Raw genomic sequence first — 27,032 nt, forward strand, 5'->3', positions numbered from 1 at the left:
CCACCAGAACACCGAACTTGGAGGACAATCTTACTCAGACGAGGAATCGTCTAACATTATTGTTATGCTAGGCAATTTGGATTATTGGATTCGAACCACTGACCTGTCGTTCAAGAAAGGAGATTCCATCTGTACAATAGAAAGAACTTACTGACTGTGAGAGCTGTTCAGCAGTGGAACTCTCTGCCCTGGAGTGTGGCAGAGGCTCCTTCTTTGGAAGCTTTTAAACAGAGGCTGGGTGGCCATCTGTCAGGGGTACTTTGAATGCAATTTCCCTGCATCTTGGCAGAATGGGGTTGGACTGGATGACCCATGATGTTGCTTCTGATTCTCTGATTCTATGATGGTGGAAGTATATTGCATTGAGCACCCTCAATACTGTACCTCTCTTTACTAGCTCAGTTTTGGCAATTTCCCAATCTGTAGTCTCACAAACGTACTTCTGCACGCCCTCGTAACCTCCGCCTTCCCGCATTACTGCTCTTCCTTAATTTTACAGTTGTTTTTATTTTGTGCAATTGTACAATTCCAACATTGGAAAATAAGAGAGGCAAATATAAAGTTTAACAGGGACAAAAGCAAGATACTCCACTTAGGGCAGTGGTTCTCAACCAGTGAGTCCCCAGGTATTTTGGACTACAACTCCCAGAAATCACAGCCAGTTTACCAGCTATTAGGATTTCTGGGAATTGAAGGCCAAAACATTTGAGCACCCTCAGGTTGAGAACCACTGACGTAGGCAGAAAAAAATGAAATGTGGACAATGCCAGTGCGCTCCCACTGTCAGCCCCAGCTTCTGCCAACCTAGCAGTTCAAAAACATGCAAATATAAGTAGATCAATAGGTACCGCTCCGGTTGGAAGGTGACGGCACTCCATGCAGTCATGCAGTCCACATGACCCTGGAGGTGTCTATAGACAATGCCGATTCTTCAGCTTAGACATGGAGATGAGCACCACCTTCCAGAATCGGACATGACCAGACTTAATGTCAAGGGGAAACCTTTACTTTACTTTTACCCTGTTTTATTTCTCCTGAAGGAGACTCAAAGCAGCTTAATATAAAAGCATTAGCATGCAATTTGACATGTACAAATATGCAACCATTAAAACAGGATTAAATATAAACAGTACTAAAAAAAATTCCCCGCTGAAACACATTCAAACCATTGAAACTGATTCAATGCCTTTCCGATCTCAAGTGCATTTAAGCAATTATTCCCAAGACAACAGTCTCCAGTAGCAATTGTATGTAGGATGGCAGTGCTTGAAAGCTATAGAATGCAAGTATTTTCTGATTTCCCTAATTTCCCATAGCTTCTTTCTCCTTTTCCATGGCAAGTGTCTGCGTGGTTTCTATGAGAAAATATGTCACAAATGGCTCATAGATGTGCTCTCCAGACTGAAAATCTCATAGTGCTTAATCTTTATCAGTGTAAATCCCCCCAAAAAATCAATGGCGGAATGGTGATTTCCACTGATTGAAAAGGCTATACCAGGCATGGGCAAACTTTGGCTTTCCCGGTGTTTTGGATTTCAATTCCCACAATTCCTATACTCTCCAAACCAGAAGAACTGATGCTACAACAGTTGTAATCCAACACATCTGGCCTCTTTGGGAAAGCTATTTGTTTGTTTTTGTGTGTGTCAGGAGCTACTTGAGAAACTGCAAGTCGCTTCTGGTGTGAGAGAATTGGCTGTTTGCAAGGATGTTGCCCAGGGGACTCCTGGATGTTTTACCATCCTCATGGGAGGCTTCTCTCATGTCCCCGCATGGGAAGCTAGAGCTGACAGAGGGAGCTCATCCGCGCTCTGTCAGTCTTCAGTCCTGCCATTTAACCCATTGCGCCACCAGGGGCTCCTATTCAGTGTTGTTCATTGAATAGCATTCACTTAGACGAGCATGGTTAGCAAGGAGATGAAATGCTAGTAAATGTTTCTCAAGCAATTTGAACAACAACCTTCACGAACCCTCGACATCTACTGAATTGGACATGGCTCTCAATAAATGTAAAAATGACAAAGCAGCTGGCCTGGATGATCTACGGATGGAACAAATCAAGAACTTTGGCCCAAAAGCAAGGCACTGGCTGCTGGAGCTGATGAACAACGGCACTGCATCCTGTCAGATCCCCAAAATCTGGAGGAAAGCAAGAGTCATTGCCAACTTGAAGCCAGGCAAAGACCGTAATGACCCAAAAAGCTACAGACCAATCTCCCTGCTGTGCCACCTCTACAAAGTTCTGGAGAGACTTATTTTGCATAGAATTATGGGAAATATGGACCCCGTCTGATCCCACAGCAAGCTGGCTTAAGGAAAGGCAAAAGCTGCACATCGCAAGTGCTGAACCTGACTCAGCACATAGAAGATGGCTTTGAAAGGCAGCAGATCACAGGAGCTGTCTTCATAGACCTGTCAGCAGCCTATGATACTGTGAACCACCGCCTCCTCCTGAGAAAAATGTATAATATCATAAAGGACGACCACCTCACCCGCTTCATAGGAAACCTGCTACAAAACAGGAGCTTCTTTGTTGAGTTCCAGGGCCAGAGAAGCAGATGGCGGAAAGAGAAGAACGGCCTGCCTCAGGGGAGCGTGCTTGCTCCATCCATGTTCAACATCTACACAAATGACCAGCCACTGCCAGAAGGGACAGAGAGTTTCATCTATGCTGATGATCGTGCCATTACTGCTCAAGCAGGGAGCTTTGAGATGGTAGAACAGAAGCTTTCGGAAGCTCTAGGTGCTCTTACTGCCTATTACAGGGAAAACCAGCTGATCCCCAACCCATCCAAAACACAGGCATGTGCCTTTCATCTCAAGAACAGAGAAGCATCCCGAGCTCTGAAGATCACCTGGAAAGGAATCCCACTGGAGCATTGCAGCGCACCCAAGTACCTGGGAGTCACTCTGGACCATGCTCTGACCTACAAGAAGCACTGCCTGAACATCAAGCAAAAAGTGGGTGCTAGAAACAATATCATACGAAAGCTGACTGGCACAACCTGGGGATCACAACCAGACACAGTGAAGACATCTGCCCTTGCGCTATGCTACTCTGCTGCTGAGTACACATGCCCAGTGTGGAACACATCTCACCACACTAAAACAGTAGATGTGGCTTTTAATGAGACATGCCACATTATCACGGGGTGTCTGCGCCCTACACCACTGGAGAAATTACACTGTCTAGCCGGCATTGCACCACCTGACATCCGCCGGGAAGTAGCAGCCAATAGTGAAAGGACCAAGGCAGAGACATCTCCAGCTCATCCCCTGTTTGGGTATCAGCCAGCACATCAATGACTTAAATCTAGAAATAGTTTTCTAAGACCTACAGAGACACTCGCTGGAACACCCCAGCAAGCGAGAGTCCAAAAGTAGCAGGCTCAAACCCAGAACCTCAACCATTGGCTGATACCAAATGAGAGACTCCCTCCTGGGCACACAGAGGTCTGGGCGACTTGGAAGGTGCTGAGCAGACTGCATTCTGGCACCACGAGATGCAGAGCCAACCTTCAGAAATGGGGCCACAAAGTGGAATCCTCGACATGCGAGTGTGGAGAGGAGCAAACCACTGACCACCTGCTGCAATGCAACCTGAGCCCTGCCACATGCACAATGGAGGACCTTCTTGCAGCAACACCAGAAGCGCTCCAAGTGGCCAGATACTGGTCAAAGGACATTTAACCAACTACCAAACTCACAAATGTTGTATTTTGTCTGTTTGTTTGCTTTGCTCTGTTAGAAATGTAACATAATTGACTGGTGGATCTGACACGACAAATAATTTGAAAAAGCTCCTTTTCTGCAGACAGCTTATAAGAGGAATCCACCATGCCATAAGAAGCGCACTGACATGTCTGAATGATTCACACGAAGCCACAATTAAGGCAAACTGCTGGGACCCAGCTTGAACCTGAACGGAGGCAGATGCATCTCTGCCAATCATATGCTTAATAAAGGCGCTCCTGCTTCTGCGACAGGAAAAGCAGCAGAAGGTTGCAGCGGCGGAACAGAAAGGAGCCAAATTAGTTTAGGGAAGCCTGTATAATGCAGAGTACTCGGTGCAGCCCTCCCACGGCAGGTGATGAATGCCACTCAGGGGGCGCACGGAACCTGTTGTATGACAATTAGAAGTTCAGCAAACAGGAACCCAGAACTATATAGTCCTGCCAATAAGGATGCACCATGCGCCCCCTTAATAACTTGCCCAGACTTTGCCAGTTTCATGTGCAATTAAAAGAAGAGTTTGTTTCTTGATCTGGAAAAGATGCCAACCAAGGTATATTTAGAACCATAAGCTTTTCTGTTGGTAATGGGAGTTCTGTGTGCCAAGTTTAGATCAATTCCATCATTGGTGGAGTTCAGAATGCTCTTTGATTGTAGGTGAACTATAAATGCCAGCAACTACAATTCCCAAATGACAAAATCAATCCCCCCACCCCACCAGTATTCACATTTGGGCATATTAACTATTTGTGCCAAGTTTGGTCCAGATCCATCATTGTTAGAGTCCACAGTGTTCTCTGGATGTAGGTGAACTACAACTCCCAAACTCAAGGTCAATGCCCACCAAACCCTTCCAGTATTTTCTCTTGGTCATGGGAGTTCTGTGTGCCAAGTTTGGTTCAATTCCATCCTTGGTGAGGTTCAATATGCTGTTTGATTGTAGGCAAACTATACATCCCAGTAACTACAACTTCCAAATGACAAAATCAATACCCCACTCCAACCCCACTAGTATTCACATTTGGGCACACTGAGTATTTGTGCCAAGTTTGGACCAGATCTATCATTGTTTGAGTCCACAGTGCTCTTTGCATGTAGGTGAACTACAATTCCAAAACTCAAGGTCAATGCCCACCAAACAATTCCAGTATTTTCTGTTGGTCATGGGAGTTCTGTGTGCCAAGTTTAGTTCAATTCCATCACTGGTGAGGTTCAGAATGCTCTTTGATTGTAGGTGAACTATACATCCCAGTAACTACAACTCCCAAATGACAAAATCAATACCCCACCTCCAACCCCACTAGTATTCACATTTGGGCACATTGAGTATTTGTGCCAAGTCTGGTACAAATCTATCATTGCTTGAGTCCACAGTGCTCTCTGCATGTAGGTGAACTACAATTCCAAAACTCAAGGTCAATGCCCACCAAACCCTTCCAGTATTTTCTGTTGGTCATGGGAGTTCTGTGTGCCAAGTTTAGTTCAACTCCATCACTGGTGGAGTTCAGAATGCTCTTTGATTGTAGGTGAACTATAAATTCCAGGGGCATCACATTTGGGCATATTGCGTATTTGTGCCAAATTTGGTCAATGAATAAAAATACATCCTGCATATCATATATTTACATTACAATTTTTATTGATTTTTAATAAGTTTTAATAAGTTTTATTATTAAATTTAATAAAATTTTAATAAGTTGTTGTTATTATTATTAGTATTGTTGTTGTTGTTGTTGTTCTAGCTATTCCCTGCCACGTATTACTGTGGCCCAATCTGTGTATGTGTGTTTTGTGTGTGTGTGTGTATTTATTTGTGTATGTGTATATATGTGTGCTTGTGTATATGTGTGGTTTTGCGCATGTGTTGTAATGTATTTTTTTTTGGCTTTTAAAGTCTCTTCTGCTGTGTTTTTCAGTGTTTTTAAGAGTGATGGTCACTTGTTGGCCTGACAGATGTATTGTCCAAATCTGGTGTCAATTCCTCCAGTGGTTTTTGAGTTATGTTAATCCCATAAAGGAACATTACATTACAGTCAAAAAAGAAGCCCCATTAAAGCCTTGGCAGACTGTGCAAAAAGAATCTGCGAAGCCCACCTCCTCCAAGAGGAACTGAACCACCTCAACTGGGCTCTCCAGGCCAATGGAGACTCCACCTCAGACATCAGAAGAGCTGCAAGACCACCGAGAAGAAGCCACGAGAGTCAAGATGAAGACCCACCCAGAGGAAAAGTGTTCCTGCCACCCATCAAGGGAACCACTGACCGCAGAGGGAAGCTGATGAGGAAACAACACATACAAACTATCTACAGACCCACCAAGAAAACCCAACAAATGCTACGTTCAGCAAAGGTCAAGAGGGATCCTCTCACCTCTGCAGGAGTCTACCGTATATCATGCAGCTGTGGACAAGTCTCCAGAGGGACCACCAAACGCAGCAGAATTGCCCAAACACGAATCAAGGAACATGAAAGGCACTGCAGACTACTTCAACCAGAGAAGTCAGCCATAGCAGAGCACCTGATGAACCAACCTGGACACAGCATAGCATTTGAGAACACAGAAATGCTGGACCACTCTCACAACCACCATGTCAGGCTACACAGAGAAGCCAATGAAATACACAGGCATGTGGACAATTTCAACAGAAAGGAGCAAACCATGAAAATGAACAAAATCTGGCTACCAGTATTAAAAAAAACTCTAAAATTATAACAGCACAACAACAGAGAGGAAACAAACAAGGACATCTAATCACCTCTCAACAAAAGTTTGCTCCAGGCACTGCCAGGCAATCAAATGCTAATCAAGGTGATCAGCTGAAACATTCACACCTAGCTCCAGCAGACAAGTCTTTTGTCCCACCCTGGTCATTCCACAGATATATAAACCCATTTTCCTAGTTCCAACAGACCTCACTACCTCTGAGGATGCTTGCCATAGATGCAGGTGAAACGTCAGGAGAGAATGCCTCTAGACCATGGCCATATAGCCTGAAAAAACCTACAACAACCTATCACATTTTTATTTATATAGATTATTATTATAACAGTAGCAAAATTACAGTTGTGAACTAGCAACGGACATAATTTCATGGTTGGGGGTCACCACAACATGAGGAACTGTATTAAAGTGTTGTGGCATTAGGAAAATTGAGAAACACTGGTCTAGATCAAGACTATTGAAATGGATATGTAGTGGTGCATTGTTTCCGACTGCTGAAGCAGGCAAGGCATGCATAGCTCTCTTTAAATAAAAGGAAGGGAAGCCTGAGTTGCTCCAAAGCCCACACTGCAGAAGACAGTCAAGTGGAATCCCTTTACTGCCCTCCCACTCAGGAGCTTAATGCAGTTGATAAATGAAGGCATTGTTTGGCAAGGTGCTTATTGGATTTTTACTTCCTCTGCCTGTTCCTTGGACTCATCATCAATTATGTTGTTGTGCTGAGAGCTTTGTGCTCACTAGAGTACCAATTGTAAGGGAATGGCTGGCAAGATTTGCTCAGTGTGGTTCTCGGGTTTTTTTTCCTGCCTTGTCTTCCACCACAAACGGAAGTAGTCCCAGCAAACAAAAGTCCTTTGTCTCACCCTGGTCATTCCACAGATATATAAACCAATTTTTCCTACTTCCAACAGACCTCACTACCTCTGAGGATGCTTGCCATAGATGCAGGCGAAACGTCAGGAGAAAAATTGCCTCCAGAACATGGCCATATAGACCGGAAAAACCTACAACAACCCAGTGATTCCGGCCATGAAAGCCTTCGACAATACATGGAAGTAGCGTAATTAATGAACAGACAATTCCTCTCCTCATAATTTTTAGGCAGCAAGATGCTCCAGAAAACAATATGTCGTTCTTCAGGATGCTGGGGCAAAGCACCCAGTGTTTGCAAGAGATAGCAAAGTCCCAAATCACACTCCACTTAAATCCACAAACAGGATAAAGTTATTGTCTGTACTATCTATATAAATATAAATGTAATGTTCGTTTGTGGGATTAAAATAACTCAAAAACCACTGGATGAACTGACACCAAATTTGGCCAATGAGTGACCATCACTCATGAAAACACTGAAAAACACACCGGAAGGCCAAAAAAAGCAAAAAGATGCTACAGCGCATGTACAAAATGACTCACCCTGGCAAACAGAACACACAATAGCATATCCACACTCTCTTCCAGACTACAGCTCCCAGCATCCCCTAGACTAGGCCCTTTGGGAGAGGAGGATGATCCAAATGCACTGCTTCCAAGCTGCAAGCTTTTGTCTCCTGTCATCAAGGGCATCGGAGGCCCCCGCTTTCAAGTTGTCTGACCCATGGCAGGGAGTTCCACAGTTCCTGGAAGCCAAAATTGGGACAAACTGATGAAATGCGCCCCAACAGACAGCTCAAAACAGGGACTGTACACAGCCTCTGGTTGTACTGGTCCATTTAGTTTTCTTGGCAAGGATACTGGGGTGGTTTGCCATTACCTTCCCCAGTAAGAACTCACCACGGAACAACAGACTGGTTCAAGATTGGGAAAGGCGTACGGCAAGGCTGCATACTCTCACCCAACCTTTTTAACTTGTATGCAGAACACATCATGCGATTTGTGGGGCTGGATGAATGCAAGGCTGGGGTGAAAATGGATGGAAGAAACATTAACAACCTCAGATATGCAGATGACACCACTCTGATGGCCGAAACCGAGGAGGAGCTGAGGAGCCTTCTAACCAAGGTGAAAGAGGAAAGCGCAAAAGGGTTGCAGCTCAACATCAAAAAAACCAAGATTATGGCAACAAGAATGATTGACAACTGGGAAATAGAGGGAGAAAATGTGGAGGCCGTGACAGACTTTGTATTTCTAGGTGGGAAGATGACTGCAGATGAAGACTGTGGCCAGGAAATCAGAAGACGCTTCCTTCTTGGGAGGAGAGCAATGTCCAATCTCGATAAAATAGTCAAGAGTAGAGACATCAGACTGGCAACAAAGATCCATTGCCTAGTCAAAGCCATGGTCTTCCCTGTAGTCACCTACAGATGTGAGAGCTGGACCTTCGGGAAGGCTGAGCGAAGGAAGAGAGATGCTTTTGAGCTGTGGTGTTGGAGGAAAGTTCTGAGAGTGCCTTGGACTGCGAGAAGATCCAACCAGTCCATCCTCCAGGAAATAAAGCCCGACTGCTCACTGGAGGGAAGGAGACTAGAGACAAAGTTGAAGTCCTTTGGCCACATCCTGAGGAGACAGCAAAGCCTAGAGAAGGGAATGATGCTGGGGAAGGTGGAAGGCAAAAGGAAGAGGGGCCGACCAAGGGCAAGATGGATGGACGGCATCCTTGAAGTGACTGGACTGACCTTGAAGGAGCTGGGGATGGTGACGGCCGACAGGGAGCTCTGGCGTGAGCTGGTCCATGAGGTCACGAAGAGTCGGAGACGACTGAACGAATGAACAACAACAACACAGCCTCTATGCCTTTCCCTCACTTTCCCCCAAGCCCTAACTTTGTAACAATTCCCTTAATAAAGATAGTTGAAATTGCAACTTTTAACTCTCTAGCCTGATACTTTGTGTCACTTCTTGCCTGAACTATCTAAATGCATGAATTCAACCTTTTCCTGGCCGCGGGAGACTGCGGGCCTGCCCGGAATGCCTCCCTGGCGTTCCGGGGATGCTGGATCCGCGTCACTTCAAACGGCGGATACGGAATCTCTCCTTCTGGATCTCCGGATCCACAAAATGGCGAATCGGCTCCATTTTGACGGCTTATTTTTCTGTGCTAAATTCTAACCTTATCTGCCATCTCGCTTTTCTCATTATGGGTCTCTACACTCAGGAAATAACCTCTCAAGTTTTGAGAATATATTTTATCAGAAACAGCTGATTGTCAAAAGTGCCGGTTCCATTGCTGCCGCTCCATTTCGCCTTGCCGCCCCTTGCTCCTGCCAAGCTCCTGATCCGGAGACTCGGTGCGGTTCCCCCATGGGACTTCGGGGAAGAGCCTGGCCTTGGGGCCTCGGACCTTGGAGGGGAATTCTAGTTTTCCAAGAACCAAAGCACGGATTGATTGCAGCACTGCTGGGGCTCCATCCGCGAGCTCCAGGGATACCAGCCAGCCTTCCCAAAGATCATGGACTCTCTGCTACATGTCTTGGATCTCAAAAAGCACCGTTTCTCCACATGGACTCTCTTCAAAGCTCTGAACTCGAAGTTTTCTTATAAAATTAAATTCTTTATTAAATATCCTTCTATTAAATATGCCATCTGTTGCGGAATTACGAAGGTGGAGGCATTACTTTTTATTCAACCCTCATATCTCAAGATTCAGTTACAATAACTATCTCCATTACCTTTTTGGCTAGGAAGAAAAAACTATGTTTGCTGCTATCTTAAGCTTTGTTTGGGGAAGGGGAACACATGCATTAGATCTGGTAAAATCTTGTAGTGATGCAAGAACAAGCAAATTTATTGTGGCATAAACATCCACGGTTACTTAAAAGCACCACCAGATCTTCCTTTCTGCTGCAACAGACTGATGCGACGGCTCTCCAGAAATTCAGTTGGACAGGCTAAGCAGGAATAGAAATGCAAACAATGCCACTGGGCTGCCCAAACTTATGTTGTCACTTTAGCTCTTGTAATGCAACCAGAGGGTTATGTCACAGCACTTAAAAGGAACATCCTGTGCCGGCCGAGGGAGGCAAAATATCCAGCATAGATAGTAGATAGATAGATACCCTAATCTATCTAAAACCCTTTATTAAAAGGTTTTGCCAGTATGCATTTATGTAGGATACATATAATTTGGAGGGGGGGGGGGATAGGGACACACCAGTTCTCACCTGCACAAATCCCCAGGTTGTTTTCAAAATAAGGGAAAAGCAAAACACAGCATCAAAAATGCAATCGGGCAGCATGCTAGAGAGATGGAAATAGCACCAATGGGAAACATTTCCCATAAATGCCTACAGCACAGCAAGACTGAAGCCTGAAGTAGTTCAAAGCAGAGATATGAGTAGGGGTCACCATGGAAAAGGACAGCCCCTGTGTCACCATTGGACACAAATAATAATAATAATAATAATAATAATAATAATAATAATAATTTAAGAAACAAAGTATGGATTGTCGATGTTGCAATCCCAGGTGATAGCAGGATTGAAGAGAAACAACCGGAAAAGATGACACGATATGAGGATTTAAAGATTGAACTGCAAAGACTTTGGCGCAAGCCAGTCAATGTGGTCCCAGTGGTGATCGGCACACTGGGTGCACTGCCTAAAGACCTTGGCCTGCACTTAAACACAATTGGCACTGACAAAATAACCATCTGCCAGCTGCAGAAGGCCACCTTACTGGGATCTGCACACATCATTCGCCGATACATCACACAGTCCTAGACACTTGGGAAGCGTCCGACGTGAGATCCAATACAACAGCCAGCAGAGTGATCTTGTCTACTGTGCACTCAGCTTGTTGTGTTTCAAATAATAATAATAATAATAATAATAATAATAATAATAATAATAATAATAATAATACAGTGTTCTCTCACTTATCTGGGATGTTACATTCCAGGACCACCTGCAAAAATTGAAAATCCGTTGGCCCCAGAAAGGAAAAACCGCGAAACATCGAGTCTGCTAAAAGCAAACTGTGAAGTAGCGAAGGATTACTGTACTGAAGAGAACAGAAATAAGTACAGCCATCCCTCCACATTTGTTGGGTGAATGAGCTGATTAGCAAAAGACCATCCCCATAAATACACAGCAAAGTAACTTATCAGCAGCAGCGTGACCCAGCACCAGTAGCCAAATGTGATAAAAAGAACAAACACACAGACCAATGTTATCTCTTCCATAGGAAGCTTTTCTTTAAAGCAAAATAATATGGTTGCACTATTTACAAGGTTTCCATAATACAACTAAAGTCCAACTTTCACACTGGAGCTTCATTCATGACGCTTTCTCATACTGAGACTTAACTCACACACTGAGGCATTCTTATACTGAGGCCTACTAACACTGAGGCCTTCTCACACTGAGGGCTCTCTCAGACTGACGGCTACGAAACTACAGGGACACCTGCTTATATTGAACTGCAGCTTTTGCTGTTTTAAATGTTTCTGACTTTTGTGGATTCATTAACATGATTTAAAAGGTTCTTGCTAAGATTCCCTGGCTTTTCCAGTGTGAAGTTTCCTACAGTCATGTTAGCAGACCTACAGATTTTTTTTGTGGAAACACCTTTTTAGCAATCTCTAGAATCTAGATCCTTCAATGCAATTCTATGCTCAGCTCCAAGGGCCAGGGATTCCCAGTTCTCGGTGTCAATGCCACAGTTTTTGAGTTTGGCTTTGAGCCCACCTTTAAATCTCTTTTCCTGTCCTCCAAAATTCCATTTTCTGTTCTTAAGTTCGGAGTAGAGCCCTTGAGCGCTGTAGCTGGAGGTCAGCTGTAACCAGCAGTGCTGTAGAATTTGAAGAGGCACGAATGGAGGGTGAAAGAGAGAAACGTGCCAAGACGAAGGAGTGTCAAGCCAACCCCGACCGGGACCACCGTCTCCCAAAGCAGTTTCTGTACTCCGAACTCAAGAACGGAAAACGAAATGTTGGTGGGCAGAAAAATAGATTTAAAGATGGGCTCAAAGCCAACTTTAAAAACGTCGGCATAGACACGGAGAACTGGCAAGTCTTGGCCCTTGAGCACTCCAGCTGGAGGTCAGCTGTGACCAGCAGTGCTGTAGAATTTGAAGAGGCATGAATGGAGGGCGAAGGAGAGAAACGTGCCAAGAGGAAGGCTTGTCAAGCCAACCCCGACTGGGACCGCCTCCCACCTGGAAACCAATGCCCTCACCACGGGAGAACAAGAATAGGGCTCCACAGTCATCTACGTCATCTGAACTTGGAGGACAATCTTACTCTGACAACAAGGAATCGTATAAGTAAGTAAGTAAGTATGGTTAGCTTCTCATCAGAGGTCTATGGCTGCTGTTGTAGCCACGGAAAAACAACATAGGTAAATGAGAGAAAAAAGAACAAAAGAAAGAGGAAAAGTAAAAAGGAAGGAAGGAAGGAAGGAAGGAAGGAAGGAAAGAAGGGAGGAAGGAAGGAAGGAAGGAAGGAAGGAAGGAAAGAAGGGGGAAGGAAGGAAGTAAGTAAGTAAGTAAGTAAGTAAGTGTATTGCTGTGAGTTTTTTGGGCTGTATGGCTATGTTCCAGTAGCATTCTCTCCTGACGTTTCGCCTGCATCTGTGGCTGGCCTCTTCAGACATTCCACAGACATGTAAACACCCCACTTGCCTCATTCCCACAGACCTTTGAACAAACCTCTAAGTATGCCAGCCACAGATGCAGGCGAAACGTCAGGAGAGAATGCTACTGGAACATGGCCATACAGCCCAAAAAACTCACAGCAGCCCAGTGATTCTCGCCATGAAAACCTTCAACAACACAAAGCCTGGACTTGATGTTACAAACTCAGCGTACCTTTTATACTCTTGCGTGAAATCAAAATAGTGACTTGTTCTCTGTTGGAGTCACAGAAGTTAATCTCTCTGAGCTCCGCTATTCAAGTCAATTCAAGATAATGTGAATAAAATAAAAAAAGAAGTTCAGGCAGTCCTGTCCTAGCACTTCTCCCAAAGGGAAAGGGAAAAGAACTGCTTGCAATTTCCCCAATCTGCATTCTTTTAGGTCACTCTTGTTCTGAAGGCATAGTAATGTAGGTCGGTTTTAATGAGCTGTCTGGTCTATGGCTTCCTCCACACACCGTTATGGTTATTTTTGTGAACCTCTGCTCCCTTCCCAATAACTTACACACACATCGTCTTCCCTTACATTGACCACATAGGTGTCCTCCTCCATGTTTGCAGATTTGACTATTCAGATTTGGTTATTCTCACACCGAAGGGGACTCAGAGCGGCTTACAAGATATATATACATACAATATATTAAATTATTAAAGGTAAAGGTAAATGTAGTCCCCTGACATTAAGTCCAGTCATGTCTGACTCTGGGTTGTGGTGCTCATCTCCATTTCTAAGCCAAAGAGCCAGCGTTGTCCGTAGACACCTCCAAGGTCATGTGGCCGGCATGACTGCATGGAGCGCTGTTACCTTCCCGCCAGAGCGGTACCTATTGATCTACTCACATTTGCATGTTTTCAAACTGCTAGGTTGGCAGAAGCTGGGCTAACAGCAGGAGCTCAGCCTGCTCTCCGCATATGAACCTGCAACCTTTTGGTCAGCAAGTTGAGCAGCTCAGCGGTTTAACCCACTGCCCTACCGGGGGCTCCGGAGTTTATATATCTGTGGAATATCCACAAAGTGAAGAGAGAGGCGGCCAGAAGACAATTCCATCTTGTCTTCTGTGCTATGCTAATAATATAATGGATTATAATATAATGTAATGTAATATATTGTGTATACATATAATATTTATAATATTATAATGTATTACAATATAATACTAATACTAATAATATGATATTATAATTATATATTATATATTACATGTAATATTATTAATAATATTACAGTATAATGCTATAGTACAATATAGTAATATATAATACTGATATTGTACTATGCTAATAATATAATATATTGTGTGTGTGTGTGTGTATATAATTTATTTATTTACTTATTTATTTAGAACTTTTGTATACCGGTCTTCTCACCTCCGTGGAGGGACTCAGGCCGGTTTCCAACAATAATATCACAAGCAATCATTTAAAAACATCACATTCCGTAATACACTAACACATTAAAATACCAAAAATACAATCATATAATTACAATGGCCAAGTTTTCGAACTGCTAGGTTGGCAGAAGCTAGGGCTGACAGCGGAAGCTCACGCCGCTCCCTGGAATCGAACCTGTGACCTTTCGATCAACAAGCTCAGCAGCTCAGTGCTTTAACCCACTGCGCCACCGGGGGCTCCCTATTAAATTAAATTATTAAATTTAAATGATTAGCATAGTACAATATCAGCACCATACATTAGTATATTGTACTACACCATTATATAGTAATTTTATTAGTAATATTACATATAATATAAAATGTATAATTATGATATTGCATTATTATTATTAATATTATATTGCATTACATTATAATATTATAAATATTATATGTATATACAATATATTATATTATATTATACTAGCTGTGCCCTGCCACACGTTGCTGTGGCCCAGTCTGGTGATCTAGAAAATAAAGTAATAAGAAAGTGTTGGTTTCTAATATATGTAATTTCTCTATGCTTGTGGATAAACAGTTCATGGGGTTCAGAATACTCTTTGTTTGTAGGTGAACTATATATCCCAGTAACTACAACTCCCAAATGTCAAGGTTTATTTCCCCTAAACGCTATCTCTGTTCATATTTGGGCATATTGAGTATTCCTGCCAAGTTTGGTCCAGATCCATCACTGTTTGAATCCACAGTGCTCGCTGGACATAGGTGAACTACAACTCCCAAAGTCAAGGTCAATGCCCACCAAATCCTTCTAGTGTTTTCTGTTGGTCATGGGAGTTCTGTGTGTCACATTTGGTTCAATTCCATCATGGGTGGAGTTCAGAATGCTCTTTTGATTGTAGGTGAACTATAAATCCCAGCAACTACAACTCCCAAGTGACAAAATCTATCTTTTGAGTGATGGTCACTCCTTGGATTAGTAGGTGGCCAAATTTGGTGTCAATTCACCAAGTTGTTTTTGAGTTCTGTTAATCCCACAAATGAACATTACGTTTTTATTTATATAGACTAGCCGTCCCCTGCCATGCGTTGCTGTGGCCCAGTCTGTGTATATGTGTTTTGTGTGTGTAGGTAGGTAAAGGTAAAGGTAGTCCCCTGACATTAAGTCCAGTCATGTCTGACTCTGGGGTGTGGTGCTCATCTCCATTTCTAAGCCGAAGAGCCAGCGTTGTCTGTAGACACCTCCAAGGTCATGTGGCCGGCATGACTCCATGGAGCGCCGTGTGTGTATATATGTGTATATATGTGGTTTTGCACATGCATTGTAATGTATTTTGGGGGGGGGATTTTTATGTCCCTTCTGCTCTGTTTTTCTGTGTTTTTATGAGTGATGGTCACTCGTTGGCCTGATAGGTGTCTTGTGTCCAAATTTAGTGTCAATTCGTCCAGTAGTTTTGGAGTTATGCTAATCCCACAAACGAACATTACATTTTTATTTATATAGATAGATTATTAGTAAAGCATATTAGCTGCTCTGAGTCCCCTTTGGGGTGAGAAGGATGGCATATAAATCATAGAATCATAGAATCAAAGAGTTGGAAGAGACCTCGTGGGCCATCCAGTCCAACCCCATTCTGCCAAGAAGCAGGAATATTGCATTCAAAGCACCCCCGACAGATGGCCATCCAGCCTCTGTTTAAAAGCTTCCAAAGAAGGAGCCTCCACCACACTCCGGAACAGAGAGTTCCACTGCTGAACGGCTCTCACAGTCAGGAAGTTCTTCCTAATGTTCAGATGGAATCTCCTCTCCTGTAGTTTGAAGCCATTGTTCCATTGCGTCCTAGTCTCCAAGGAAGCAGAAAACAAGCTTGCTCCCTCCTCCCTGTGGCTTCCTCTCACATATTTATACATGGCTATCATATCCCCTCCCAGCCTTCTCTTCTTCAGGCTAAACATGCCCAGCTCCTTAAGCCACTCCTCATAGGGCTTGTTCTCCAGACCCTTGATCATTTTAGTTGCCCTCCTCTGGACACATTCCAGCTTGTCAATATCTTTGAAGCCATTGTTCCATGTCCTAGTCTCCAGAGAAGCAGTAAACAAGCTTGCTCCCTCCTCTCTGTGGCTTCCTCTCACATATTTATACATGGCTGTCATAAATGTCATAAATAAATAAATAATTAGTGAAGATATGTTCATTATATGCAATTCACATGCACTTAAACTACAAACTTCTTTCAACTTGTCCTTGAACAAAGATTTTATGTAGGATGTCACGAATGAATATTACGCTCAAATATAGCCCAACCTGGATACCATGAAAATAGATTTGTTTTTAAAAATCAATAGTAAATAATTATTTTTCTACAGCCTTAAACCACATATCCGAATGGATTCTCCCCTATGAACCACCGAGGCTATTAAGATCTTCCGGGGGGGGGGGGCTCCTCTCGGTCCCACCACCCTCACAGTCACGGCTGGTGGGGATGAGAGACAGGGCCTTCTCGGTGGTGGCTCCCCGGCTTTGGAACTCCCTCCCACTAGAGGTTAGATCTGCCCCCTTCCTCCTCCCCTATCCGAACGGATTCTCCCTTATGAACCACTGAGGCTATTAAGATCTTCCGGGGGGGGGGGGCTCCTCTCGGTCCCACCACCCTCACAGTCACGGCTGGTGGGGACGAGAGACAGCGCCTTCTCGGTGGTGGCTCCCCGGCTTTGGAACTCCCTCCCACTAGAGGTTAGATCTGCCCCCTCCCTCCTCCCCTATCCGAACGGATTCTCCCTTATGAACCACTGAGGCTATTAAGATCTTCCGGGGGGGGGGGGGGGCTCCTCTCGGTCCCACCACCCTCACAGTCATGGTTGGTGGGGACGAGAGACAGGGCCTTCTCGGTGGTGGCTCCCCGGCTTTGGAACTCCCTCCCACTAGAGGTTAGATCTGCCCCCTCCCTCCTCCCCTATCCGAACGGATTCTCCCTTATGAACCACTGAGGCTATTAAAATCTTCCGGGGGGGGGGGGGCTCCTCTCGGTCCCACCACCCTCACAGTCACGGTTGGTGGGGACGAGAGACAGGGCCTTCTCAGTGGTGGCTCTCCGGCTTTGGAACTCCCTCCCACTAGAGGTTAGATCTGCCCCCTTCCTCCTCGCCTATCCGAACGGATTCTCCCTTATGAACCACTGAGGCTATTAAGATCTTCCGGGGGGGGGGGGGCTCCTCTCGGTCCCACCACCCTCACAGTCACGGCTGGTGGGGACGAGCGACAGGGCCTTCTCGGTGGTGGCTCCCCGGCTTTGGAACTCCCTCCCACTAGAGGTTAGATCTGCCCCCTCCCTCCTGACGTTCAGGAAATCACTAAAAACCTGGCTCTGGAATGTGGCCTTCGAGGACTGAACCTAGAACCTTCCTTATGATGAATTAAGATGAACTGTGACTACGAACATGACTATGACTGACTGGATTGACGATTTGGCGTGGGAAACTGTAATGATGTGATGATAATGATGATGCTTTTATTGTACTGTGTTGTACTATTTTAATACCTGTGGTTCTTTTATATGATTGTACTTTATATGTGCTGTAAACCGACCTGAGTCCCTCGTCGAGGTTGAGGTGAAAAAGATCTTGGAGTCCTCGTGGACAACAAGTTAAACATGAGCCAACAATGTGATGTGGCGGCAAAAAAAGCCAATGGGATTTTGGCCTGCATCAATAGGAGCCTAGTGTCTAGATGTAAGGAAGTAATGCTACCCATGCTCTATTACGCTTTGGTTAGACCACACCTGGAATATTGTGTCCAATTCTGGGCACCACAATTCAAGAGAGATATTGACAAGCTGGAATGTGTCCAGAGGAGGGCGACTAAAATGATCAAGGGTCTGGAGAACAAGCCCTATGAGGAGCAGCTTAGGGAACTGGGCATGTTTAGCCTGAAGAAGAGAAGGCTGAGAGGAGATATGATAGCCATGTATAAATATGTGAGAGGAAGCCACAGGGAGGAGGAGGGAGCAAGCTTGTTTTCTGCCGCCCTGGAGACTAGGACGCAATGGAGCAATGGCTTGAAACTACAAGAGAGGAGATTCCATCTGAACATGAGGAAGAACTTCCTGACTGTGAGAGCTGTTCAGCAGTGGAACTCTCTGCCCCGGAGTGTGGTGGAGGCTCCTTCTTTGGAAGCTTTTAAGCAGAGGCTGGATGGCCATTTGTCAGGGGTGATTTGAATGCAATATTCCTGCTTCTTGGCAGAATGGGGTTGGACTGGATGGCCCAGGAGGTCTCTTCCAACTCTTTGATTCTATGATTCTATGATTCTATGAAATACAAGCACGCTTCCAGAGAATTAGCGATGCAACCCTATTTCCCTAGAACAAGATTCATAGGCTATGAGCAAACCTCCTGCCAAATGCACAGGACCCACTTATGCAAGCTTCCTCAGAAATGCGAGACGCCGATTCTGCAAGCGCGGCAGAGGTTATCCGTGCAGACATCCTACCTTGGCTCCATCCACACTGATAATGCGATAGCTGTTTCTCGTGCTGTCATAGAAGTAGGAAACAGTTACAGCCTGCTTGCTTGCAGGAACCCAGTTCTTCTTGGTGCTGGGGTCAATTTGGAAGACATGCGCTCTGGCGGTGAAGATGGGCTGCTCTCTGGAATAGGGAGGGACAGGAGAAATGGAATGCATCATGAGTTCGTGGAAGATGGAAATGTCGCCCTTGATCAAGGCGCCTTGATCAAGTCTCGTGTCCAAAACACTTTCTCCAAGGTGAGGATACTCGCATCCCAAAATAGGAAAGCAAACAAAAGCCTACCTGGGTTGTTGTAGGTTTTTTCAGGCTATATGGCCATGTTCTAGAGGCATTCTCTCCTGACGTTTCACCTGCATCTATGGCAAGCATCCTCAGAGGTAGTGAGTTCACTACCTCTGAGGATGCTTGCCATAGATGCAGGCGAAACGTCAGGAGAGAATGCCTCTAGAACATGGCCATATAGCCCAAAAAAACCCTACAACAACCCAGTGATTCTGGCCATGAAAGCCTTCAACAAAAGCCTACCACTTGAATCTCTCCTTTTGCACCTATTCGGAGGGCTATGTTCCACTTCCGAGCACAATTCAAAGTACTGATCTTGACCTATAAAGCCCTACACAGCTCCGGCCCAGCTTACTTGTCAGAACGTATCTCCCTCTATGTCCCACCCCGCAGTTTAAGATCGTCCGGGGAGGCCCTGCTCTCGGCTACGCCAGCTTCGCAAATTCATTTGGCGGAGAAGAGAGACAGGACCTTCCCAGCTGTGGCCCCCCGCCTATGGAACTTGCTCTCCAGTGAGATCAGGTCAGTTTACTTGTCAGAACGTATCTCCCTCTATGTCCCACCCCGCAGTTTAAGATCGTCCGGGGAGGCCCTGCTCTCGGCTCTGCCAGCTTCGCAAATTCGTTTGGTGGAGACGAGAGACAGGGCCTTCTCGGCTGTGGCCCCCCGCCTATGGAACTTGCTCTCCAGTGAGATCAGGTCAGTTTACTTGTCAGAACGTATCTCCCTCTATGTCCCACCCCGCAGTTTAAGATCGTCCGGGGAGGCCCTGCTCTCGGCTCCACCAGCTTCGCAAATTCGTTTGGCGGAGACGAGAGACACTTATTGGTGCTGCCTTCTCGGCTTTGGCCCCCCGCCTATGGAACTAAATTCGTTTGGCGGGGATGAGAGACAGGGCCTTCTCGGCTGTGGCCCCCTGCCTGTGGAACTCACTTCCCAGCAAGATCAGGTCAGCTTCTTCCCTCCTGGCTTTCTGGAAAAAACAGATGAGAGACAGGGCCTTTCCAGCTGTGGCCCCTTGCTTGTGGAACTTACTCTCCAGCAATATCAAGTCAGCTTCTTCCCTCCTGTCTTTCTGGAAAAATCTAAAATCATGGTACTGGGACCAGACCTTTGGACAACGGACGTAGCAGCACTTGGTTATGGAACTGAACTGGAATGGGTTATGGTTTTGACAAAATTATGAATTGAACTGGACTGGCTTCATGGTGTTGACAAATATTTGAACTGCTTTTAACCTAATGATTTATTTATTGTTTTAAACTATTGATATGTTGTTGTTTGTTTGTATTTATGGCATCAAATTGTTGCCAATGTAAGCCATCCTGAGTCACCTTTCGGGGGTTGAGAAGGACAAGATAGAAATGCTGGAAATGATAATGATAATGATAATAATAATAATAATAATAATAATAATAATTTATCTCCTGGTGCAGCTCCTTTTCGCCAAAGGCCCTGGACACTGGACACAAGTGCTGCTACAGAGTCCCCTTCTACACTGCCGTATAAAATCTAGATTATCGGCTTTAAACTGGATTAAATGGCAGTGTAGACTCATATAATCCAGTTCAAAGCACATAAAGTGGATTATCGTATTTGACAATCTAGATTATATGGCTGTTAGGAAGGGGCCAGAATGAGTTTGCTTTTAAAGTTTACGATGCCATTTTTCCCCTTTTGCCTGCATCCATCTTCTAATTTCTAATAAAGATATATCTCAAGAAACAAAGGCTGGATCTACACTTTGATAATCTGGATTATATGGCAGTATAGACTCATATAATCCTGTTTAATGCAGTTAAACTCCCCCATCTATATTGCCATATAAATCCAGATTTGTTTGAACTGGATTATATGGCAGTGTAGACTCATTTAATCTAGTATTTGCTTTGATAATCTGGATTATATGGCAGTATAGACTCATATAATCCAGTTTAATGCAGTTAAACTCCCCTATCTACATTGCCATATAAATCCAGATTTGTTTGAACTGGATTATATGGCAGTGTAGACTCATATAATTAGTATTTGCTTTGATAATCTGGATTATATGGCAGTGCAGATTCATATAATCCTGCTTAATGCAGTTAAACTGCCCCATCTACACTACAATATAAAATTCAGATTTGTGTGAACTCCGGATAATCCAGACTATTCTGCTTTGAACTGGATTATATGAGTCTATGCCGCCATATAATCCAGTTCAAACAAATCTGGATTTTATATGGCAGTGTAGATGGGGCCTCAGAAAGCTGTTTCACTGCATTAAACTGCAATATATGAGTTGACACTGCCAAATTATGCGGACCCCTTCTAATCCACATTATCTGCTCTGAACTGGATTATATGAGTCTACATTGCCATATAATCCAGATTATCAAAGCAGGTAATCCAGACCATCTGTTTTGAACTGGATTATACGAGTCTACATTGCCATATAATCCAGTTCAAAGCAGATAATCTAGATTTTCTACGGCAGTGTAGAAGGAACTGTAGTTTCAGAAACTGCATTGAACTGGATTAGATGAGTCTACGCTGCCATATAATGTAGTTCAATGGCAGTGTAGATGAGGCCAAAATCCATGTGTCTTGGCCATGACTCCTTTTAAGAGAAAATGTGGTCCCAGAGGCAGAACTAAAATGGAAAGAGTGGAGGTAAATTCCTAAACTACAAAAATAAAGATGATATTCAATATGATTCAGTGACCTTTTCATTCCAAACGTACAACATGCACTTGTGATGTGAAATAAATGTCAGGTGAATCTTGTCTGAGTTTTCAAAACACATACACATCTAGGAAATGAAGGCATACATGGTTACGGTGGGATCAACACAGTATTTTCTGTTGGTCATCTGGGTTCTGTGTGGAAAGTCAGGTCCAATTCTATTGTTGGCGGGGTTCACAATGCTCTCTGAATGTAGGTGAACTATAAATCCCAGCAACAACTCCCAAATGTCAAGGTCTATTTTCCCCAAACTTCACCAGTGTCCACATTTGGGCATATTGAGTATTCGTGCCAAGTTTAGTCCAGATTGACCATTGTTTGAGTCCAAAGTCCTCTCTCGATGTAGGTGAACTACAACTCCAAAACTCAAGGTCAATGCCCACCAGTATTTTCTGTTGGTCATGACAGTTCTGTGTGCCAAGTTTGGTTCAATTCCATCCTTGGTGGAGTTCAGAATGCTTTTTGATAGATCACTTATTGCCTGAGTCCACAATGTCCTCTGGATGTAGGTGAACTATAACTTCAAAACTCAAGGTCGTTGCCCACAAACCCTATCAGTATTTTCTGTTGCTCATGGGAGTTCTGTGTGCCAAGTTTGGTTCAATTCCATCCTTGGTGGAGTTCAGAATGCTCTTTGATTGTAGTTGAACTAAAAATCCCAGCAACTACAACTCCCAAATGTCAATGTCTATTTTTCCCCAAACTCCACTAGTGTTCACATTTGGGCATAGTGAGGATTTGTACCATGTTTGGTCCAGATCCATCATTGTTGGAATCCACAGTGCTCTCTGGATGTAGGTGAACTACAACTTCAAAACACAAAGTCAATGCCCACCAAACCATTCCAGTATTTTCTGTTGGTCAAGGGAGTTCTGTGTGCCAAGATTGGTTCAATTCCATCTTTGGTGGAGTTCAGAATGCTCTTTGATTGTAGGTGAACGATAAATCCCAGCAACTACAACTCCCAACTGTCAAGGTCTATTTCCCCCAAACTCCACCAGTGTTCAAATTTGAGCATATTGAGTATTTGTCCCAAGTTTGGTCCAGATGTGGATGTAGGTGAACTAGATGTAGGTGAACTACAACTCCAAAACTCAAGGTCAATGCCCACCATCCCTCTCAGTATTTTCTGTTGGTCATGGGAGTTCTGTGTGTCAAGTTTGGTTCAATTCCATCCTTGGTGGAGTTCAGAATACTCTTTGATTGTAGGTGGACTATAAACCCCAGCAACTAGAACTCTCAAATGTCAAGGTCTATTTTCCCCAAACTCCACCAGTGTTCACATTTGAGCATATTGAGTATTTGTGCCAAGTTTGGTCCAGATGTGGATGTAGGTGAACTACAACTCCAAAACTCAAGGTCAATGCCCACCCAACTCTCCCAGTATTTTCTGTCATGGGAGTTCTGTGTGCCAAGATTGGTTCAATTCCATCTTTGGTGGAGTTCAGAATGCTCTTTGATTGTAGGTGAACTAGAAATCCCAGCAACTACTAAAATCAATCCCCCCTCCCCCCAATCCACCAGTATTCAAATTTGGGCATATTGGGTATTTGTGCCAAATTTGGCCCAGTGAATGGAAATACACCCTGCATATCAGATATTTACATTATGATTCATAACAGGAGCAAAATTACAGTTATGAAGCAGCAATGGAAATAATGTTTGGGGGTGACCTCAACATGAGGAACTGTATTAGGGAGGTTGAGAACCACTGCTCTAGGGATTCCTAGGTCTGAACAATCTGAAACCTATTACAGCTATAATGCTTGTATTTCCTTTTACTTTTGTGATGACACCAATCCATAGGAGCCGGCAAGCCAGCCACGAAAACGACATGAGAACACCGTGTTCGGAAATAATATAGCTATCAACGTCAAACTCCGGCAACTTCCCCAAGGCATTTGGCCAGAAACAAGACGTTACGCAAAATTACAGCCTTTGAAGCTTAGATGTGGTCTTCCAAAATACACATGCGCATAGTTGTAAACTGTTTGAACCTTTCAGGCTGCTTTTACTTCTTAATTGGTTTGAGACTTCGGATTTCAAAGTAGGTTAAACTGATTTTACATGTGTGCTGATACGCGTCCAGGAGGGAGACTGGATTGATATCAGACAGAGAGACAGGCAGGCAGACGATAGATAGGAGAGGGCAACCTCTGAATGCCCGGCAGCAGGACTTGGCTTACCATTGATTTTTAAGCCTGATTTCAATCTAACTGGCTTTATATTGATTTGATTTTTCTTCAGCTGGGTTTCAGCCTGTTCCGGAAATCAAGCCCTACGAGGAGTGGTGCGTATTTAGCTTGGGGAAGAAATGATTGAGAGGTGGCATGAAAGCCATCTTGAAATATCTGAAAGGAAATCATTTATTTGTTTGTTTGTTTGTTTGGGGTGCTTCTACCCCGCCCTTCTCAACCCCCGGGGGGGGGGGGGGGACTCAGGGCAGCTTACAAAAGGCACAATTCGATGTCCAGCAGTTCACAAAATACAATATACAATTTACAATATAATGTCAAGAATTATAACTAGTTAAAACAATCAAAACAATACAATAGCAGCAATAAAATCATCTTTTGGTCAATGTTCGCCAATTCATAAATCCATAACCCATCTAGCATCGTCATTGTCCTTTCCTACTCTGGTCGTCATTGTCTTATTGTCCATCTGCCAGATTACCCGAAGGCCTGGTCCCACATCCAGGTTTTTAGAGGAGGGATGTTGATGACCTAATTTCCCTGGGGAGTGCATTCCACAGGCGAGGGGCCACCACCAAGAAGGCCCTGCCCCTCGTCCCCACCAGTCTCACTTGTGATAAAGGTGGGACCGAGAGCAGGGCCTCCCCAGAAGATCTTAAACTCCCAGGTGGGACGTAGAAGGGGATACGTTTGGAGAGGTACACTGGGCCGGAGCCGTAAAGGGTTTTGTAGGTCAAAACCAGCACTTTGAATTGTGCTCGGAACTGGATCGGCAGCCAGTGGAGCTGACATAGCAGATTTCTGCTTCCCTGGAGACTAGGACGCGGAACAATGGTTTCAAAGTACAAGAAAGGAGATTCCATCTGAACATGAGGAAGAACTTCCTGACTGTGAGAGCCGTTCAGCAGTGGAACTCTCTGCCCCGAAGTGTGGTGGAGGCTCCTTCTTTGGAAGCTTTTAAACAGAGGCTGGATGGCCATCTCTTGGGGGTGCTTTGAATGTAATTTTCCTGCTTCTTGGTAGGGGTTGGACTGGATGGCCCATGAGGTCTCTTCCAACTCTGTGGTTCTATGATTCTAAGATGGATTGTAGGATATAAAACTCAGGATTCAAATTCTAAGAAAGGGAATTCTACCTAAACATTAGGATCTTCCTGATGGTAAAACTTGCTCAACAGAGGCTGGATCTACACTGCCATATAATGTGGTTTCAACTGCATGAGATGGTCAGTGTAGACCAGGTATGACCAAACTTTCTAACTTTGGGGCTACACACTAGCACTGGACCTCCCTGTGAGGAGGACTGGCTGCCAGGTGATGGAAGGAAGGAAGGAGGAAGAAAGAGGGAGAGAGGGAGGAAAGGATGAAAGGGAAGGAAGGATGAAAGGGAAGGGTGGAAGGGTGGAAGGAGAAAGGAAAGAGGGAAGGAGGGAGGAAAAAGGGAAGGAAGGAAAGACAAAAGGGAAGGAAGGGTGGAAGGGAAGGCTGCAAGGAAGGAAGGGAATGAGAGAAGGAAGGGATGAAGGGTGGGAGGAGAAAGGAGGGAAGAGAGGAAGTAAAGAGTGAGGGAAAGAAGGATGAAAGGTTGGAAGGATGGAAGGATGGAAAGAGAAAGCAAAGAGAAGGAAGGAGGGAGGAAAGATGGAAGAAAGAAAAGACAAAATGAACAGAAGGAAGGGAGGGAGGGAGGAAGGGAGGGAGGATGGATGGATGGAAGGAAGGAAGGAAAGGATGAAGGGAAGGATGAAAGAAAGAGAGAAGGAAAGAAAGACAAAAGGAAAGGAAAGGAAAGGAAGGGGAGAGAGAGGGAGAGAGGGAGGAAAGAGGCAAGGAAAGAAGCATGAAAAGATGTAAGGATGGAAGGAGAAAGAGGGAGGGAAGAAGGAAAGACAAAAGGGTGGAGAAGGACGAAAGGGTGGAATGGAATGGAGGGAGAGAGAAAGTGAGAGGAAAGGGAGGAAAAAGAGAAGGAAGGAAGGAAGGAAGGAAGGAAGGAAGGAAGGATGGAAGGAAGGAAGGAGAAAGAGGGAGAGGGGAAGGATGGAAAGAAAGACGGGAGGAAGAAAAGACAAAAGGGAGGGAGGGAGGGAAAAAAGAGGGAGAGTGGGAAGGATGAAAGGGTAGAAGGAAAGGAAGGAGGAAGGGAGAAAGAGGGAGGTAAAGAAGAGAGGGATGGAGGGAAGGAGGAAGGAAGGGAAGAAAGAGAGAAGGAAGGAAGTATAGGATGGTGTGAGAGAGGAGGGCAAACCAAGGGGTTTGCCCATATCTGGGTAGACCCATACAATGCATTCTGAACTGTATCGGACAGCGCTATATGGGTGTACATTGACCATATATAGTTCGAACTACATTATATGGCAGTGCAGATCCAGCCAGTGGAACAGATTGCTCTGATGGTGGTGTGTTCTCCTTTAATGGTGCTTGTTAAATAGAGGATAGATGAGCATTTTAAAGAAATGCTTTAGGCTGGATCTACAATGTCATATAATCTGGTTTCAGAATGCAGATTAACTGCACGGAGCTCAGATAATTTGCATTCTGAAACTGGGTTATATTGCAGTTTAGATCCAGCCCAAGTCGAGCATTTTTGCATGGCAGGAGGTTTGAGAGGATGGCCCTTATGGTTCCAATTATATGATCCTATTATTATGAAAAGAACAAAGAAAAGAAAAGCAGCAATTCTTGCAAATCACCTTGATGTCGACCAACACACAGAACTGCCTCCCCATAAGTCAGATCTTGGGTCCTTCTAGCACCGTAAAATCTACAACTACTGAACAATAGTAGCTTTTGGGAACCAGATTCATAGTTTATTGTCGAAGGCTTTCATGGCTGGAATAACTAGGTTCTTGTGGGTTTTTTTGGGCTATAGGGCCATGTTCTAGAGGCA

The 27,032-nt window shown here is 44.5% G+C and overlaps 1 protein-coding gene across 1 annotated transcript in view; it reads right to left on the minus strand.

Annotated features, from left to right (window-relative positions):
* HOMER2 (homer scaffold protein 2) overlaps positions 1–27,032 on the minus strand; it is a 103,945-nt gene that overhangs the window by 41,776 nt on the left and 35,137 nt on the right. The window contains exon 2 of the mRNA XM_060755224.2: positions 18,903–19,059. Coding sequence (XP_060611207.2) covers positions 18,903–19,059 — 157 coding nt within the window. The remainder of the gene's footprint in view (positions 1–18,902; positions 19,060–27,032) is intronic.

Source organism: Anolis sagrei, chromosome 9, assembly GCF_037176765.1.
Source record: "Anolis sagrei isolate rAnoSag1 chromosome 9, rAnoSag1.mat, whole genome shotgun sequence".
Lineage (NCBI taxonomy): Eukaryota > Metazoa > Chordata > Lepidosauria > Squamata > Dactyloidae > Anolis > Anolis sagrei.